This window comes from Sinocyclocheilus grahami, unplaced genomic scaffold, assembly GCF_001515645.1.
Source record: "Sinocyclocheilus grahami isolate Dianchi unplaced genomic scaffold, SAMN03320097.WGS_v1.1 scaffold44.1, whole genome shotgun sequence".
Lineage (NCBI taxonomy): Eukaryota > Metazoa > Chordata > Actinopteri > Cypriniformes > Cyprinidae > Sinocyclocheilus > Sinocyclocheilus grahami.
The window spans coordinates 897,395-917,224 of NW_015505223.1; the positions used below are offsets into that span (position 1 = coordinate 897,395).

At 35.8% G+C, this 19,830-nt stretch overlaps 2 protein-coding genes across 4 annotated transcripts in view; both read right to left on the reverse strand.

The window, feature by feature from the left end:
- LOC107582388 (protein bassoon-like) overlaps positions 1 to 14,879 on the reverse strand; it is a 78,073-nt gene extending 63,194 nt beyond the window's left edge. For all 3 annotated transcript variants that reach the window (XR_001608942.1, XR_001608941.1, XM_016268210.1), the window contains exon 1: positions 14,512 to 14,879. Coding sequence is in view for 1 of the 3 variants with exons in the window: in XM_016268210.1 (XP_016123696.1) it covers positions 14,512 to 14,847 (336 nt within the window). In the remaining 2 variants the exon portion in view is untranslated. The remainder of the gene's footprint in view (positions 1 to 14,511) is intronic.
- Positions 14,880 to 16,891: 2,012 nt separating this feature from the next.
- Positions 16,892 to 19,830, reverse strand: part of LOC107582432 (protein bassoon-like) — a 23,309-nt gene continuing 20,370 nt past the window's right edge. Inside the window, exons 2-3 of the mRNA XM_016268278.1 lie at positions 18,083 to 18,452; positions 16,892 to 16,909 (exon numbers count right to left, since the gene is read on the reverse strand). Of these exons, the coding sequence (XP_016123764.1) occupies positions 16,892 to 16,909; positions 18,083 to 18,452 (388 nt within the window). The remainder of the gene's footprint in view (positions 16,910 to 18,082; positions 18,453 to 19,830) is intronic.

Sequence of the window (19,830 nt, forward strand, 5' to 3'; positions counted from 1 at the left end):
CAGTATTGCACATTCTAACCAATCACACACAATTATGCTGAGTTTATGAATGCAATGGCCAATCAGATGCGTTCAGATGAGTCATCACTGAAACAGCGTAGTTCTATTGTTCAGCGCGCTCTTACTGAATTCTGACTCGCGAATTCTCTCATTATAAACAACAAAGTGCAGATGTACGTGCGATGTAAGTATAAGAGATTTATTCATCATACAGTGTATATTCACTGATTTTAAAGGGAGATTTTTTTTAAAGTGCATAAACTCGCACTAGACTGAGCTTGTGATGATGTTCTTTGGTAATGTAATGTTCTTTGCTCGTTTTCTGTAGCTGCTTTTTGAATAACTGAGGAAATGTAAGCATTGTAATTAGTAACTTACGATGTTTCTATTCATTTGTTATGTTAAATACAAATTCAGTCATATTAAAAACATTAGGCTGCTTTTAGCCTTACGCTGGAGAGTTCTCGCAATGAAACTAAGTAAATAATTACATAAATTAGCACGATAATATCGTGTATTGGCTCACAGGCTGACGATAGGACGATATGAAAATTAAGCATATCGCCCAACACTAGTTGTATGCCATACTTTATTGTGTCTTTAGATCATTTTTGGAGCTTGACCAATGATCTAATTACTTGATTGCTCATTGCTTTCTAAACTGCCATTAGGCCGTGAAGGCACTGGAAGTGTTCAAATGGCCATATTGCTATTCTCTACCTGCAGAGGGCATCATTGTCTGACAGCCAAAACACTGACCTAAAATCACCCGATTTGAAGTGTATCAATCACACTGGAATAGTTTTTAGGATATGTGTATGTAAACTGATTGTTCCTTCAGAAGTTATCTGCAATATTGATGCAATATTTCAAGCAGTATATGCGATATATTGAAATCGTTAAGGTGGGTGTGTCAGCTGTGCAACTGCCGACACAGGTAACTGATCCAACACAAAATATATATGAACAAATATCTGGTATTAGTATCAGAAATTGATTTGAATATACAAAATATACTACAAAACAAGCCTCTGTTACGATATTACGATAACTTTTTTCGCAGGGGAAATTCCCGACATTAAACAAATAACCATTTACATGCACAGGATGTTTGCATTGTAAGAATATACAGGGATATTTCAGATATAAAAATGCTGACTCGTTACATTATGTTTCTGATTAAAATTGTACAATTTCCTATTAATTCAATAGAATGTATGGGAATACTAGGGAATAGCAATATGACCTCATTAGCAACACAAAAATTTAAGATTTAAACGGTCTCTTTCGACAGAAATAAATAACACACAGTTTTAAGAACAACATGAGAGTGACAAAAAATAATGACTGCACCCATAATCTCTCTATAGGCATCCGCCCATCCCATGTTCCGCCCTTTCTCCATATATAGAGTTGTGTTCCAATTGTTGATGGCCTATTCATTCAAACTACATGTTCTCCTGTCCTGCATTAATTCTAACTAGTGGACTAACGGACTAACTGAATTAGCTAACCAGAATCAACATAATCAAGACATTGGCTGTCTTTCAAAACCTAATGAGCAACCTACCTAGACAGCATTTTTTGACATCATAGGTTCATTTGTAGCATCACAGACACATTTAAATATTCAAATCTAGCATTCAAAGTGTCACATGTAAGGGATAATCAATGGCTAGCCGTGCATTTAAAATCCTTTAACGTGAAGGCAAAGAACCGCCCGACGCGAGGTGCATTTAAAATCCTTTAATGCATGGCTAGTCATTGATTATCCCGCTTATTCCATGGTCATTTGCCAAGTTATAGACAAGTTAAAATTCTTTGCAGCACAATATTTGACCAAATGGGTAAAAATTACAGTTATTTTCGTCAGTTAAGTGACGTGACGTGACATGTGGCCAAGTATGGTATTTTATTAATGAAAATCATGGGGAAGCGTTGACAAGTTTGTGTGTGTGTGCAGAGCAATCAGCGATCTCTGACCTCTCTCTCTCTCTGTGTGTGTGTGTGTGTGAGTGATGCGTGTTGGTTAGTGTACATCAGTTAAAGCAGCGCATTAATATAGAACGGCGATTAAACTGAATTGGAACTACCTGTGCATTAAACGGTTTTACTGCATACCTGCCAGCCAATCAGAATCCAGTATTCAGACAGACCATGGAATAAGCATACATACAGTATAGATTTCCATGTATATAAAGATTTACATAACATCAAACAAACATCTATGTAGATACTGCTTAACATTTACAATGTCAGTCTTGCAAGTCTAACAATATACTGCATTCAGCTGGGAATTACACATGGACGTGCAGGATCTGTGCATATTTAAACAAGCATATTTTTTATGTGTGCTTATTTATGTGTGCGAAGATTGCATGTGATTTATGAGAAACTAAATGTGTACAGGTTTATGCTAATATCCCTCAGAGTGCATCCACACACACATACACAAACACACTTCTTCCACTGATTTACACCCAAATGATGGTGCAGCACCCGAGATATTGATTAGTCAGCGGGTGTGAGAGAGAGAATCCACGAGAAGAGGAGAATCTCTCAAAGACACTGAGCTGAATACTAACACACATACACGCCGCAGAGCACGCTGCACCCTTACAGAGCTCAGTTATTAATATATTCACTGTACATGGCTCGCACAGGCACATTTAAAGAAAAGTTTCACATAAAAATTACATTTTTATAATGATTTACTCATTATATCATTCCAAACTAGGGTTTTCGCAATATACCGGTTATTTGATGTTAACTGTGATATTTAAAAAATAAAATATTGATATCATGCCAATATACAGGTGCATCTCAATAAATTAGAATGTCGTGGAAAAGTTCATTTATTTATGATAAAAATGAGACAACTAACATTAGATTAGATTAATAATGCATCATTGTTTTTCAAAATGAACAATTTAAACTATGACTGTTTCATATAATCCAGTCATAGCCAATTATATTTTTCTGTGAGTGCAGCTCTTTTCCTCACATATAACAAACAGACTTAAATTTGAGTCATTTTTCGTTAATTTAATCATAATCTTCCTCTTCAGTGAGTCAACATGAGAAACGCTGTGACCAAACAACTGAGCCAGTGATTTGAATTTGAGAATCAGATCCGTGAATGAATTGTTCTTTTGCGTTGATTCTTGTCAATGAAACTAGCTGATATGATTCATAAACTCAACTCAGCTCACTGACTCAATGATCCGGACATGGCAGTTCTTGAATGAACAGTGCAATAAATACTATTCTGTTTCTCACTCAAATCTAGACTTCACACACAGGTTTACCTGTACCTTTTAAGGGTGAACTATCATTGTATCAAAAAGAACAGCATAAAATTTTTTAAAATAGGCTACTGAGGGAATTTTTTTATATATATCTTTTTGCTCTCTTCCACCTGTGCATACTATATATTTAGTATAAGAAGGAAATAAAGAAACATTTGAAAAAAAAAAATTCTTGATTTACAACGCAGCTGGTACGAGAGGACAAAATGACATGGATATGGAGAACAGGTGAAAAGCAAACAGACAAGCAGATGGAGTCACAATCAAAGAGTCATGTAGACAAACAGAGACACATCAGCTGCACAGACAGTCGCGTCGACAGCATTCTGTGGCATAAGAGCAGAGCAACAGATAGAGGAGGCGAACTGCTGCCTGTTTCCAGACTAAAGCGGTTGAGAACTTGAGACACAGACGGAATGCTGCGGTTTCCTAACAACAAACCACAGTAGCAAAGCCCCGAGCCGAAACTAGGACAAGACACATCAAAAGAGCATTCTGAAGGCCCCCAAATACTTTAAATATCTCTATAAACACCCCAGAAGAACACAACACAGCTTCACTCCCATCTCAACGGACACCAGATTCATAAACTAATTCTTCTCTGCGCGCATTAGACCAAACTGACAGCATATCAGAGCATATGAAGCACAAATAAAGCTGATTAATGGAAATGTGCTGGTGAGGAGTTTTAAAGGTATACAACCCTTATTTGCAGAGTACCTTAATGGGTAGCTTTTAATTGAGGTGTTTAAAGATGATTAAAAACTACATCAGTTTGCTATAATGAATGTGACATGTTGCAAGAAAAATGTTTTTGTAAGTAATAATGATCATAATAACAAAGTAATGAGAAAACTGAACTCTCCATTAGGGAGGAAATCAAAATGCTAAGCTATAGCTGCACTCGTCAGGTTGGAATTACCTTAATTATGAGTTTGTGGCTGTAAGGTTTTCACAACCTGGTTAGAGGCGTAATTGCAAGTTAGAAACATTGAATTTTATGACAGGTCCAATGTTAGGGACATATATACAGTGCTAAATCAAATCAAAATTATTTTTGCCTTTTTAACAACGTTTCAGTATAGTACAATCACTAGTGTGGTGGTAATAATAATAATAATAATATAAATATTTTTGCTAAATAATTATTGAATCAAAATGCATTTTACACTTCTTCAGGATAATACAATCAGTAGTTTCGTAATAATAATAATAATATTATTATTATTACTACGACTACATCAAATAATAAAATTATTTTGTTTATAGCAAACTATAATAAATAGTTTGTTAATAATAACATGATGATAATAATAATAATAATAAATCATTAAATCAAAATAATTTAAGCAATGTAAACATTTTCAGTATAATACATTCAATAATAATATTTATTATTATTATTAACAATAAAAATAATAATAATAATTATTATTATTATTACTATTAATATTATTATAAATACTTATTGTTAAATTATGATTGAATCAAAACTATTTATGCATTTTTACACTGCTTCAGTATAATACAATCAGTAGCTTGGTAATAATAATAATAATTATTATTATTATTATTATTATTATTATTACTATTGCATCAAATAATTAAATTTGTAATTTGTTGATAATAACATTTATGGTAATAATAATAATAATACATATTTTAAAGTAAAGAGTTTTCTACTTGTTTTTCAACATTGGTCATCAAATCCTCTGGTGCAAAATACAAGTGTACTGATGGTGGCAGGTGCAACGTTAATTTATTCACTAAAAGCTGGCTCACTCACAGAATTTAAGTAATTTCAAGTTAATTTAGATTCAGATGTGACTAAAGTGATTATGTCTGAGTGAATAATATGCTTACTTTATAAATGTGCCTGTACATTCTCACCAGTTTGATTAGCTGCTGCATGAAAAGTTACAGATGGTTTGGTAGCCAACACATATTTCTGTTTTGAAATTTCCAGTCACTTTACAATATTATAGTAAAACAAACTACGCTTAACCGTTAGCAAAACTAGCACAAAACAGTTGGCTAGCCACCCACACAATGATCTCATATTCAGTGTTACGATCATCGCTATAGAAACAAATCAATTCAGAATCCAAGGATGTAAACAGCTCTGAGTTGTCAACTCGTAATTATGGTAATTTCCGAAATGTTGTGAATGCAGCTTAGACGGCAAAGGCTACAATATTCCACATGGTCTAGATGTGACCTCCAGGTAATCGAAAAGTTAGCAAAGACATTTGTGCTATGTGAAACATTCAAAGGGTGTTTTCCTATTATCAAACTCAGAAACCTTTAGTGTGGAAAAAAGACTATTTCTCATAAACTATTTTCATTACTACACAGTTTGCACATAAATGCCTATTTTGTGCATTAGCGGCAAAAGTGGGGCGTCTGTCTCTTTAACACATGACAGATTCTATTGTCTTGGAGAGGCAGCGAGACACTGTGCCATTCAGAAGAAAAGCACAGTACTCTATTGTTTGATTAATCATGTTTGCGTGGTGAGCGATGCATTCTTACTCAGCCCTCAGAGACCGGCAAGCCATTTCACACATCAGTTCAATATCAACTCAAGCACTTCTGATCCAATTTTACTATGTGCTGTTTGATATGATTGTGCTAAAAGGGGAAAGTAAGGCGATAGCCACAGGCGATTAAAGTATTTGAATGAGATTAATCCCATAATTTGTCTGTAGACAAACGTGCATTAACACATTCAGCTCCTTTTCAGGAAAAAGACTAAACAGTGGGGCTTTTAAGTTCAAATGTCCCATTTAAGGCAAAAATAAAACTATGAAAACTAAATAAAACAAAACAATAAATTTAAATTAAATTAAATAAAAAATATGTCAAACTTAAATTAAATTAAACGCTACCTTGGCAAATAACTGAAGTAAAATAAGTTACTAAAATAAATGAAAGCTAAATAGAAACATAAAAAATGTAATATAATTTACAAAAGCACAAAACAAAATTACAAAAATTTGAAATTAAAATGAAAACTAAAAGCTAATTCAAAATACTAATAAACACTACAATAATACTATATAATAGTATATAAATAATACTAAAATAAATGGAAATGCCCCTGGCCAGCTATTTCCAGTCATGCCCGTACAGCTCTATTTAAATAACATATTTCAAATCAAAAATAATATGTGACAGCAGCAGCAGCATCATAAATGGTGTTACCTCACCTCAAATCACAAACTACATTTTCCTTAAGCAAGATTATGCCGATTTTTGAAAGTTTTTGCTGGGATGGGAATTTTAAAAAATCTGAAATTCACTTTTGCGCCATTATCTCCTTATATTAAAGTTAATCTTGTTCGCATTCTGTACAGTTCATGTCTAATACCACGCGCTAGCGTCACTTGTTCATGAGGATTAGGCTAATCATCCCATATAGAAAACATCACAAGTAAAATTAATCATGTTTATGAAGATAAACATGGGTTTGTTATAGCCCACTTACAATTTACATTTCAGAGATCATTACAAATAAATTATTAAATGCTAAAACTGAATAAATTTACATGAACAAACTTGGCGTTGCATTTGTAACCATGTGAAAACAAGGGGTGCTGCAGACCCCTCATCGTCCCTGGTGGTAACCAAATGCTGCCTAGGCACATTTATGTAATGGTAGGAAATAAAATTAATCCAAATGTCAGAAAATTATAAAAGCCATCATCCATGCACTTAAAAAATAAATATGGTGTATATTTAGGATTGCATATGGTACCCAAATAACGTGCAAATGCTGCTTGGGCATATTTGTGTAAAGATGGAAAAATAGCATGAAATCTCTAGGGCCGTGGCGGTGTGTGTATGTGTGTTCTTTGTGTTTGTGCTGTGATGTGTGTATTGTAGCCCAGATGGCCCAACACTCAGTTTCCACTGTCAGTCTCATGATGAATCCACTAGATAGCGTGAAAACAGAAAACGTGAGATATTCGGAGCCAGGATGCAGGACCGATCTATTAGGTTTCACGTTCCTGTCAAGACACAGATTTGCGAAGAACTCGTGGAGCGAGAAGAATTCATGATGTTCACATTCTACCGTCATTACCCCAGGGTTTTCAGAGGGAACAGTGCTTATGTGCCAAACAAGCACAATTATTTTTAGCTTCCTTAACTACCTAATAAATTCCGACTCTCTTCTTTCCACACATCATCCATCTGTCCGTCCCGTTCTCCCCTTTGATCCTCCACTGGTTTTCTCTGGCAGTAGGAATGGGAGATCATTGCAGAGACAGAGCAGCATCTATAAATAGAGGATCAGCCAATAGCAGAGTGGAACCGCATCTTGTATGCTGGTGGGTGACTACTGGAGTGTGTCAGCGCCACTTTCTCTTTCCTTCTATCATTCCATCCCCCTTCCCCACCCTGCTATTTCTCTGTCCGTATATCCCTGGTTCCCACATCCCACTCAGTGTTATCGCCATCATGTCAAGCCTCTCTCTCTCTTCTCTTTCTCCAGGTGTCTGTAGCATAGTGATCAGATGGCCGCTCTTTTACCTCTTCACCAGCTGTTCTTGCATCTCATGTTCTCTCCGCTTTGTTCTCCAAGAGACATTTAGAGTTCAACTTTAACATGATATCTTTACACTACACTAAACACCTTGAACAAAGCACCACTACTGGAATAGTCCAACAAACACAAACATCACCTACATAGGCAGCTTCCTACGAAGCAGCATCCTATCTGAAATGACACCTCATAAGTCATCAATTTGTAACGCTCTATATACAGGCAGTAACTCACTGCATCATACAAGCGGCATGTGAAGGGCAGAGGAACCCAAACTCATAATTGATTTCAGTAGAGTTGATGTTAGCATGTTGCTCATCTAACAAAACAAAGCATTTCAGATTGGGTTAATAGCCTGTCATATCACAATGTCTGCTCTTTAACTAATAAATTTATGCCTGGCTCATGCTTGATGCATAAAAACTATAACTGAAACAAATTTGTTCGATATAAAAATCTGGGCTCAACCATTATTGCTGTATTTCTATTTTGCAGAGATCTCTAGTAATTTAAACCATATGCTCATAAAGCATCTGCTCTTACAGCACTTGAACCCTGAAATGACACACCAGATGACATATGTCCCATCATTTTGTCACATGTAGCTGGAACTGACAGCAGAGCTGTTAAAAACGCTGAGTTAGTGCTGTTTGCTATGTGCTGCAACATCAGTATAAATCAAGACAGTCTCAGAGCCGCTTTGTAGAGTCCACCGTTCTACAGGGGCCCAATTAATTCAATCCCGTCTTTATAAAGCACAGCAGGGCTCTAAAACTCCCCTAATCGAATTTCTAAAGATGAACTCTTTTGTGAAAAATGTGGAGATATGATAGACCATTGACATATCCGTATATCCAAGATCATCACTTTCAGCTGTTGACTGACTATACTATATACTTAGTTCACTGGCTTTTTCGATATATATATATATATATATATATAAGAATTTTGTATATATTGCATGTATGTTATGTGAGTAATATCACACTCGTAGATGTGATATTGCTGTATATCGGCACAGCTGTGATTCGGCCGTAGGTAATCACAGCATGCCGATACAGCCATATCTCATACGAGTGTGATATTGCGTTTATACAACAGTTCAACAGCACGAGTGTGTAAATACAAAAAGAGACAACAATGGAGTGTCCTTAAAAACCCTCTTTTGTGAAAAACTACTTCCTTCCGCCACGGACTCAAGTCTCAGTTTGACAATTTAACAGCTGAGCTCATGCCTCCGTCACTAATTCGAAAACGTCACTTTAGAACTAGTAACGTTGAGGAACGTTGAGTTGCTTCATTGAAAGCTTATTGTATTACTGTATTAAAAGCTCACTGTATTATGTAGAGTATTATGAGAGAGAGATGATCTGAGCGAGTTCACTCACAATAAAACATTAGTTTGAATGTCCGCTGGGGAAAGCGATATCTTTGTCGTACTATCCTTTCATGTGTTGAGGACAGTGCTGCTCACTGTATTTGTTAACAGCGTCTTACAAGCTATTATTAAAGGTAAGAATAACTTCCGTTTCAGTCTCTTTCAGTATAAAAGTCTTTACCGCTGACTCGTAAAACAGTCTCTTGTCGCCATCTAAGGACGGAATAATGTAAGTTAACTCCACTGTTGCCCCATACTACTATTATGTATATAAAATATTATTTATTGAATAATAAACAACAAAAACAGCCATCATAAAAGTTGCTAGACAATTCAGTCAAAAGTAACTTACAAAAGCAACGTTCTGGTATACAGCATTACAGTTACACAAAATATAACGTGATGAGATTTTGCCATCAGCCAAAACTATTTGCTCTGGAACAACTAATAGATTAATGAGACCAAAGACTGCCCGTCAGATTTACCCACAACAAATTATATCTCATGTTTAACCACTATAGAGACATCAGAGCCAGAGGCAAATTCCAGAAGATCTGGCCGAGGTGAGGCTGCTCTCGGCGGGTTAATGAGCGCTGAACGCCCGCTGATGCCCTGGAGATCACATTGTTTTCAACATTGATAATAATCAGAAATTAGCACAAATCAGCATATTAGAATGATTTCTGAAGGATCAAATGACACTGAAGACTAGAGTAATAATGCTGGAAATTCAGCTTTGCATCACAGGAATAAATCACACTTCAAAACATCTTCAAATAAAAAAATTGTAATTTCACAATATTACTGTTGGCCTAAATGGCCTAAATTAAGACCATCCGTTCAATCACACACTCCCGCCTCCGAAGATATGTCAGCCAACCCTAACAAGCAAAATTACAGACAAAGAGGCATCTTTTAGACTGGCTAATGCTGCACTGCTGTGTAAAGAGCCGAGATCTGTCATTGAAACAAATGTGTAATTTCAGGACACCTATTTCATTGAAATCTGCCAGGTAGTCGAGGCATTTTAATAAGTGGTATTTGTAAAATCAATGCTTACAGCTTATTTCTGCTTTACTTTTAAAGGGATAGTTCATCTAAAAATGAAAAGTCTGTCATTATTTACGCACTCTTAAACTTTATTTCTTCTCATCAAGCTCCAAAATGATAAATGCACAATAAAAGTATCATAAAAGTGATACTTGCACTATATTTTCCAAGACTTCAAAAACTCCTACAATAGTTTTGTGAGAGGAACAGACCAAAAGTCATTATTCAATAGAATGCTTTCTCTGTGCTGTTGTTCTCAAATCAAATATATGGCACCACTGATGTCAATGACATTTGCTCTCGGGAGTCACAAGAACTAAGCAATACTGTTGGATAATTTTGGAGCTTGACGGCTTAATTTTGCTTTCAAGATATTATTTCTTATTTTAGATTAACTATTTAACATTTTTACATATAAATGACTTTTGTTGGTTTTGGCTAAACTCCACATGAACTATTGTTCAAAAGTTTGGGGTGAGGTTTCATACCATTTCATACTGTTATTCATCAGGACAGGTCAAGTTGCTAAATACTGAACGTGTGTTGATAACCATGACAATTTCTGAGTTATTTTTGCAGCTTAGTTTCCATAAATATTCTCAAGGGGCTGGAAAGAGATCACTATAGTGAACATTTACCGGTACTTATAACAGCTTTCTGTATCTGTGATTCTCTGTCTGAATGTTTATCAACCCTTTTAAAATTGCCCTCGACTACTAACTATGGGGCTGTTTTGCATTTCCCCTCTTAATAGCTTTGCTGGAGTTGAGGCCCAGGAGAGTAGATCCCCGAAAATCACTTTAGAGCCCTTCTATGCTGATCTCCTTTCTGTGACCATGAGCTGTCAACATCCCCTCCTCTCTGTCCCCTTGTCCATTGCCTAATTTACACTTGCAGGATTTAAAGCGCCGTTAGCCATTTGCACCTTTGAGCAACATCCTCAAACACGCTGAAACAATCTCACCCTCACACACTCAGCCGTGTGCACTCTCGCTCTCCCACACACGCATCTCTAAACATTGGCTTGGTCTTTCCGCTGCATCCTACACACAGAAACAGAGAGAAAACGCAGGCACACATTCTCATACGCCCCAGAGGACTCTCTTCTGAGCAGTTCCAGGTTGTGTGCAGTGTGTGTCCTGGGTATGTGCCAGATGGAGGCCGAGACCAAGCGTAGGATTCATTACCCAGAGCTTTTTGTTTAACACATCTCCTCCTCTCTCCTCCAGAAATCTATCGCTAACAGTATTACTTTATTCGAAAATCAACAATTGGACTGCAGTGTTTGCTCTCTTTCATCGTTGTTATATCACACTGTTGCTTTACATGCCAGATGACATATTTCCCATCATTTTGTCACATGTAGCTAGACATGAGCTGTTAAAAATGCTGTGAGTATTAGACTCAAACTGGAAGAGTTCTCACAGAGGACTTAAGATATATGATTTAACTGATATGATTGAAGTCAATATTTTATATATGTATATATTAGGGATGGAACGATTACCGGTTTGATGATAAATCATGATAAAATTCCCCACGGTTAGTATTACCGTTTCATCTTTTAATAATCATTAAAACCGTATTAGATTACCGCGATTTGAGCAAATTGCGATAAATAAATACTGTCCAGCATAAAGCACAGTTTTAAGTAACAGTCTCACGTGCGCACAGCAGCAGAGTAGTTTCGTTTTAAGTGAAAACAGGGCGGAAAAGCTGGGAGGTTTTAAAAGAGTGCTAAGAATTTGAATTATACAAATTAATATATTAATGAATTAATTATATGAATGTACCTCTGAAGGTTCTAACTGTCTTCAGAAACGATTCGATGGCATTTTGTTTTCATCTTCCCTCCATGTAATACCTAAAGGAAGTGTTCTTAATCGCAATACTGCTTTGTCCACAGAGTTCACGGGAAACAGCTCTAATTCTGCTTTTCCATAAGCGCCACCTGCTGTCAGCGAGTGGATTTACAGAGACTTATATTTATTTACATTCAGCCTGTGTGCAGTTTCTGTCTGGCCAAAAATGGACCGAGTTTGCATGCCCTTCTGTAAATTTTGACCGGTTGATGAAAAACAAGCTTATGTGGATTCTACACATTTAAACAATTCAGATAAGTTATCTAGAATTATTTATGGAGCAGATAAAATACATATAATCATTTATTAATCAATTATCATTTTGACATATCTTTTCTTTATTTAAAGGCTGAAATGTGAGGTTTACCTTTTTTTTTTACTTTTTCAAAGCTTTATTTGAACATTTACATTAGATATTTCAACATGCTATAAACTGTTGTCAGTCAAGTTGTCATTTAAAATCCGAACATCATTGGTAATGTTATTGTTTTAGTGATTATGCAAACAAAAAGTCATTTTATTTGTTGTTTGTTGATTTTTAAATATAAAACTTGGTGAAGTGATTTATGAATCTGTACTTTTTTAACATCTCCAGCACATTTTAACAATACCGTGATAATACTGATTTTTGTCAGTACAATATTTTGGTCACTATAATTGTGATAAGAAATTTTCATACCATTACATCCCTAGTATATACAGTATATATACACACACACACACAACACCATTCAAAAATTGAGTTTTTTTTGTTTTTTTTAAGTCACCTAAACTCACCAAGGCTATATTTATTTGATCAAAAATACCGTAAAAACTAGCTGCACAATGTGGGTGGGGGGGTGGGGGAAGGTTTCCTGATAAAACTTGCAACTGCGATAATAAAATAATAATACAGGTTGTGCTAGTTTACACTATAAAAATAAAAAAGTAATTTGTTTCATATTTGTCTTAAGTTCTATTTTTTTTCAGTTTTTTTTTTTTTTTACAGAAAACCATAGGGAGTAAATTGTGTAATATTATTACAACTTAAGTTTACAACTCAATTGCTTTCTATTTGAATATATTTTAAATGTAATTTATTCCTGTTATGAAAAGGTGAATTTTCAGCATCATTACTCCAGTTTTTAGTGTCACATGATCCTTCAGAAATCATTCTAATATGCTGATTTGCTGCTCAACAAAACTTTTCTTTTTACTATTATTATTTCTTATTAATAGGGATGCTCCGATCAGGATTTTTGCAGCTGGTACGGAGTACCGATTTCTTGTCATGGTGATCGGCTGCTTTGTGTACAGCTGTTACTGGGGAAACCTCTGTTTTGTTCCGTCCTCCACACTGTGACAACTCACAAAAGACTATTTTTAACCAAGCAGCGCGGAGAGCTGCTTTAGAAACGTGCCGTGGCTGACTGATAAACACAAGCACTGACTAGAGCGGCCGCGATCAGCTCTGGTGGCCGTGGAGCCGTAACGCGCCACAGACGTGTGCAGTGAGGAGCAGATCAGCTCTAACGTCACTGAATCTGCTGTGTAGATGAATCATGCAAAACATACACGACAAACAGCAAATTTTTCATTGTTTCTCGAAACGTCATAACATTGCCACACCGCCAAATCATTTATGTCCCCACGCATCATGTACGTTGTCACACGTTGACGTCATCAAATTGCGATCGGTTCCTGAGATTGGCCAAGTTGGTGAGTACCGATTGAGTCATAAAATATGATTATCGGCCGATACCGATCTCCGGGCGATCGATCGGAGCATCCCTACTTATTAATATTGAAAACATTGCTTTATATAAATATATGTCTTTGATGAATAGCAAGTTCAAAAGAGCAGAATTTATTTTAAATAGTAATCTTTTGTAACATCATAAAAGTCTTTACTGTCTCTTTTGATAAATGTAATACAGTCTTGCTCAATAAAAGTAAAAATTAAAATATGGGGTTCTTTTCTTGCATTGATTGAGAAAATGGTATAAAGAGATAAGTATATTGTCAAATATGCTCTGTCTCCTTAACAGTGTAGGTAAAGTCTAAGATTTCTCGGTGTGTCTAACCCCTAAATATGTATACATAATATTTGGTTTTTATTTATTTATTTTATTTTATTTTAATTTTTTTGAGGTGGGGGTCAATTGTTAAATGTCATTTTCTTATGTCATACTTTTATATCTCCGACTGTCATTGTTAAGTGTTATATTAGGTCAGATTTGCTACTTTCAATCGTTTAAATCAAGTTCGGATTGTTTTATTGTGTTCAAAAAAACAAAATAACAATTTTTAAAAATCTTACCGACCACAAACTTCTGAACGGTAGTGTATGGCATAAAATGTTGAATGAACATGCATTGGGTTGCTTACCTCAGTGAGGTGAGGGTTGGGGTTGAATCCGCATTGGTTGCACACCATGGAGCGGCACTGCGTGCATGTATTGCAGTTTGGCTGGCCGTCTGTGGTGCCCGTCAGATCTGCGGTCTTGCACACCGGACAGAGTTTTCTGCTGGGCATGGGTGCGATCTGGGGTAAAGAATAGGGCGAGGTGGGAGCGCTGCTTCCGGGCGAGACGGGGTGTCCACCTTTGCTGCTCCCCACATCCACCTGGAGGTTCTTCCGTGCAGCCTGACCCGGCCCCTGAGGCTGCATTGGTGCTCCGGGACCGGGTCCTGCACCTGGCGGACCCCCAGGTTTGGGTCCCATGCTCGGGTCTGTCTGATTAGGTTTGCCTTGGATACTGTGAAAGGCGGAAAAAAAGACATCAGAGTGTGAATTAAAGCAGAGGTGGTGTGGCATATGTTTGAAATCACTGATAGCTGAACACTTTGTTGAATCCATCTGCCCAGGGAATTCACAGGAGGAGATTTATAGAGCTTTGTGCCGCAGCTTCCTGAGTAGTTTGAATGAGAATAGAAAGATAAATCAATACAGCGGGGCAAACTCTGGGGTGGAAACAGACAGATTGACGAGGACTTTTAATGCTTCTCCAAAAGAATCTGGAAATGTTATCTATGGTGACAGGGGTTTCCTCTTCAGCTAAGCATATTTAATGGTCTTAAATGGTCATTCTTGAACTTTGATATAGAACAGATGCTGCATAGTGGCAAAGTGACAAAATTATGGCTATTATAAATAGATTGGATGTTAATTTAAAAAAAACTGTTGTTATGAATGAATTATCATTAGTGGTGCTTATGAAGACAACCATTGCTACTATTGCTCTTACTTATGGTTAGAGACGTTCAAAGCCACTGACCCTTAATAATAACAATAAAAACATCTATTCACTGAGAATTTATTATTATTATTATTATTATTATTATTATTATTATTATTATTATTATTATTATTATTATTATTATTATTATTATTATTATTATTATTATTATTATTATTATTATTATTATTATTATTATTATTATTATTATTATTATTATTATTATTATTATTATTATTATTATTATTATTATTACTACAATAACATAATAATTTGTATAATAATAATATATTGTTATTATTATAATAAAAATTGTAAAATATAATAATAATAATAATAATAATAATAATAAAAGTCTTTACTGTCTCTTTTGATAAATGTAATACAGTCTTGCTCAATAAAAGTAAAAATTAAAATATGGGGTTCTTTTCTTGCATTGATTGAGAAAATGGTATAAAGAGATAAGTATATTGTCAAATATGCTCTGTCTCCTTAACAGTGTAGGTAAAGTCTAAGATTTCTCGGTGTGTCTAACCCCTAAATATGTATACATAATATTTGGTTTTTATTTATTTATTTTATTTTATTTTAATTTTTTTGAGGTGGGGGTCAATTGTTAAATGTCATTTTCTTATGTCATACTTTTATATCTCCGACTGTCATTGTTAAGTGTTATATTAGGTCAGATTTGCTACTTTCAATCGTTTAAATCAAGTTCAGATTGTTTTACTGTGTTCAAAAAAACAAAATAACAATTTTTTAAAATCTTACCGACCACAAACTTCTGAACGGTAGTGTATAGCATAAAATGTTGAATGAACATGCATTGGGTTGCTTACCTCAGTGAGGTGAGGGTTGGGGTTGAATCCGCATTGGTTGCACACCATGGAGCGGCACTGCGTGCATGTATTGCAGTTTGGCTGGCCGTCTGTGGTGCCCGTCAGATCTGCGGTCTTGCACACCGGACAGAGTTTTCTGCTGGGCATGGGTGCGATCTGGGGTAAAGAATAGGGCGAGGTGGGAGCGCTGCTTCCGGGCGAGACGGGGTGTCCACCTTTGCTGCTCCCCACATCCACCTGGAGGTTCTTCCGTGCAGCCTGACCCGGCCCCTGAGGCTGCATTGGTGCTCCGGGACCGGGTCCTGCACCTGGCGGACCCCCAGGTTTGGGTCCCATGCTCGGGTCTGTCTGATTAGGTTTGCCTTGGATACTGTGAAAGGCGGAAAAAAAGACATCAGAGTGTGAATTAAAGCAGAGGTGGTGTGGCATATGTTTGAAATCACTGATAGCTGAACACTTTGTTGAATCCATCTGCCCAGGGAATTCACAGGAGGAGATTTATAGAGCTTTGTGCCGCAGCTTCCTGAGTAGTTTGAATGAGAATAGAAAGATAAATCAATACAGCGGGGCAAATTCTGAGGGTGGAAAGATTGACGAGGACTTTTCACAATTCTCCAAAAGAATCTGAAAATATTATCTGCGGTGACAGGGGTTTCCTCTTCAGATAAGCATATTTAATTGTCTGAAATGGTCATTCTTGAACTTTGACCTAGAACAGAAGCTGCTTAGTGGCAAAGTGGCAAAATTATGGCTATTATAAATGGATCGGACGTTAATTAAAAAAAACTGACAGTTGTTATGAATGAATTACCATTAGTAGTGCTAATGAAGGCAAGCATTGCTGCTGTTGCTTAGACATATGTTTAGAGACTTTCAAAGCCACCAACACTTAATAACAATAAAAAGTATTAATTACTATTATTACTACATTAATAATATAATATAGTATTGTAATAATTTATATAATAATAATCATTGTCATATATTATTATTATTATTATTATTATTATTATTAATATAAATATATTGTTAATAATATTATAAACCATAATAAAAAATAATAATAATAACAACAACAACAATAATAAAGCATGTTATGTTTTTACAGTATATTGTTATTAAGATAATAAAATATAGTTTTGTATATTATATTTGTCACAAATCTGGTTCGTGGCCTTCCGGCCGATTGCCACTAAAGGTCATTCTACCATTACATTGACTCTCACACTACACAGAACAGACTGTTACATGTCACTCCGGACTACAGTTCCCATCATCCATTGCACTTACACATCTGAATTCACTGATCACACAGCCGTCACTAATCACACGCTCACCTGAGAGCCATTACACACTCTATTTAACACTCTCTCAGTTCCAGTTAGTGATGGGAAGTTCGGATCATTTTACTCGGACCTTTGAGTCTCGTTCAGCATAATGAACTAATCTTTTTTCGAGTCATTTCGTTCATTTTAGCAAAATATAATTAAAATGTTACATGTTACTTCCCTAATACGTCTACTACTTACGCAAACGTTGATCAGAATCAGAATCAGAATCAGAATCAGAATCAGAATCAGCATCATTACTCCAGTCTTCAGTGTCACATGATCCTTCAGAAATCATTCTAATATGCTGATTTGCTGCTCAATTATTTATTTAAAACATTGCTTATTATACATTTTGTACATGTTCAAAAGAACAGCATTTGAAAGAGAAATTTCTTTTAACATTTTAAATGTCTTTTCTGTCACTTTTGATCAATTTAATGCAATCTTGCTCAATAAAACTATTTCTTTATAGAAAAATCTTACTGATGACAAACTTTTAACCGGTGCTATACAACATAAAAAGTAGAACGAGCATGCATTGGGCTGCTTACCTCAGTGAGATGAGGGTTGGGGTTGAATCCGCATTGGTTGCACACCATGGAGCGGCACTGCGTGCATGTATTGCAGTTTGGCTGGCCGTCTGTGGTGCCCGTCAGATCTGCGGTCTTGCACACCGGACAGAGTTTTCTGCTGGGCATGGGTGCGATCTGGGGTAAAGAATAGGGCGAGGTGGGAGCGCTGCTTCCGGGCGAGACGGGGTGTCCACCTTTGCTGCTCCCCACATCCACCTGGAGGTTCTTCCGTGCAGCCTGACCCGGCCCCTGAGGCTGCATTGGTGCTCCGGGACCGGGTCCTGCACCTGGCGGACCCCCAGGTTTGGGTCCCATGCTCGGGTCTGTCTGATTAGGTTTGCCTTGGATACTGTGAAAGGCGGAAAAAAAGACATCAGAGTGTGAATTAAAGCAGAGGTGGTGTGGCATATGTTTGAAATCACTGATAGCTGAACACTTTGTTGAATCCATCTGCCCAGGGAATTCACAGGAGGAGATTTATAGAGCTTTGTGCCGCAGCTTCCTGAGTAGTTTGAATGAGAATAGAAAGATAAATCAATACAGCGGGGCAAATTCTGAGGGTGGAAAGATTGACGAGGACTTTTCACAATTCTCCAAAAGAATCTGAAAATATTATCTGCGGTGACAGGGGTTTCCTCTTCAGATAAGCATATTTAATTGTCTGAAATGGTCATTCTTGAACTTTGACCTAGAACAGAAGCTGCTTAGTGGCAAAGTGGCAAAATTATGGCTATTATAAATGGATCGGACGTTAATTAAAAAAAACTGACAGTTGTTATGAATGAATTACCATTAGTAGTGCTAATGAAGGCAAGCATTGCTGCTGTTGCTTAGACATATGTTTAGAGACTTTCAAAGCCACCAACACTTAATTACAATAAAAAGTATTAATTACTATTATTACTACATTAATAATATAATATAGTATTGTAATAATTTATATAATAATAATCATTGTCATATATTATTATTATTATTATTATTATTATTATTATTATTATTATTATTATTATTATTATTATTATTATTATTATTATTATTATTATTATTATTATTATTATTATTATTATTATTATTATTATTATTATTATTATTATTATTATTATTATTATTATTATTAATATAAATATATTGTTAATAATATTATAAACCATAATAAAAATAATAATAATAATAACAACAACAATAATAAAGCATGTTATGTTTTTACAGTATATTGTTATTAAGATAATAAAATATAGTTTTGTATATTATATTTGTCACAAATCCGGTTCGTGGCCTTCCGGCCGATTGCCACTAAAGGTCATTCTACCATTACATTGACTCTCACACTACACAGAACAGACTGTTACATGTCACTCCGGACTACAGTTCCCATCATCCATTGCACTTACACATCTGAATTCACTGATCACACAGCCGTCACTAATCACACGCTCACCTGAGAGCCATTACACACTCTATTTAACGCTCTCTCAGTTCCAGTTAGTGATGGGAAGTTCGGATCATTTTACTCGGACCTTTGAGTCTCGTTCAGCATAATGAACTAATCTTTTTTCGAGTCATTTCGTTCATTTTAGCAAAATATAATTAAAATGTTACATGTTACTTCCCTAATACGTCTACTACTTACGCAAACGTTGATCAGAATCAGAATCAGAATCAGAATCAGATTATTTTGCCAGGTATGTTTACACATACGAGGAATTTGTTTTCATGACAGAAGC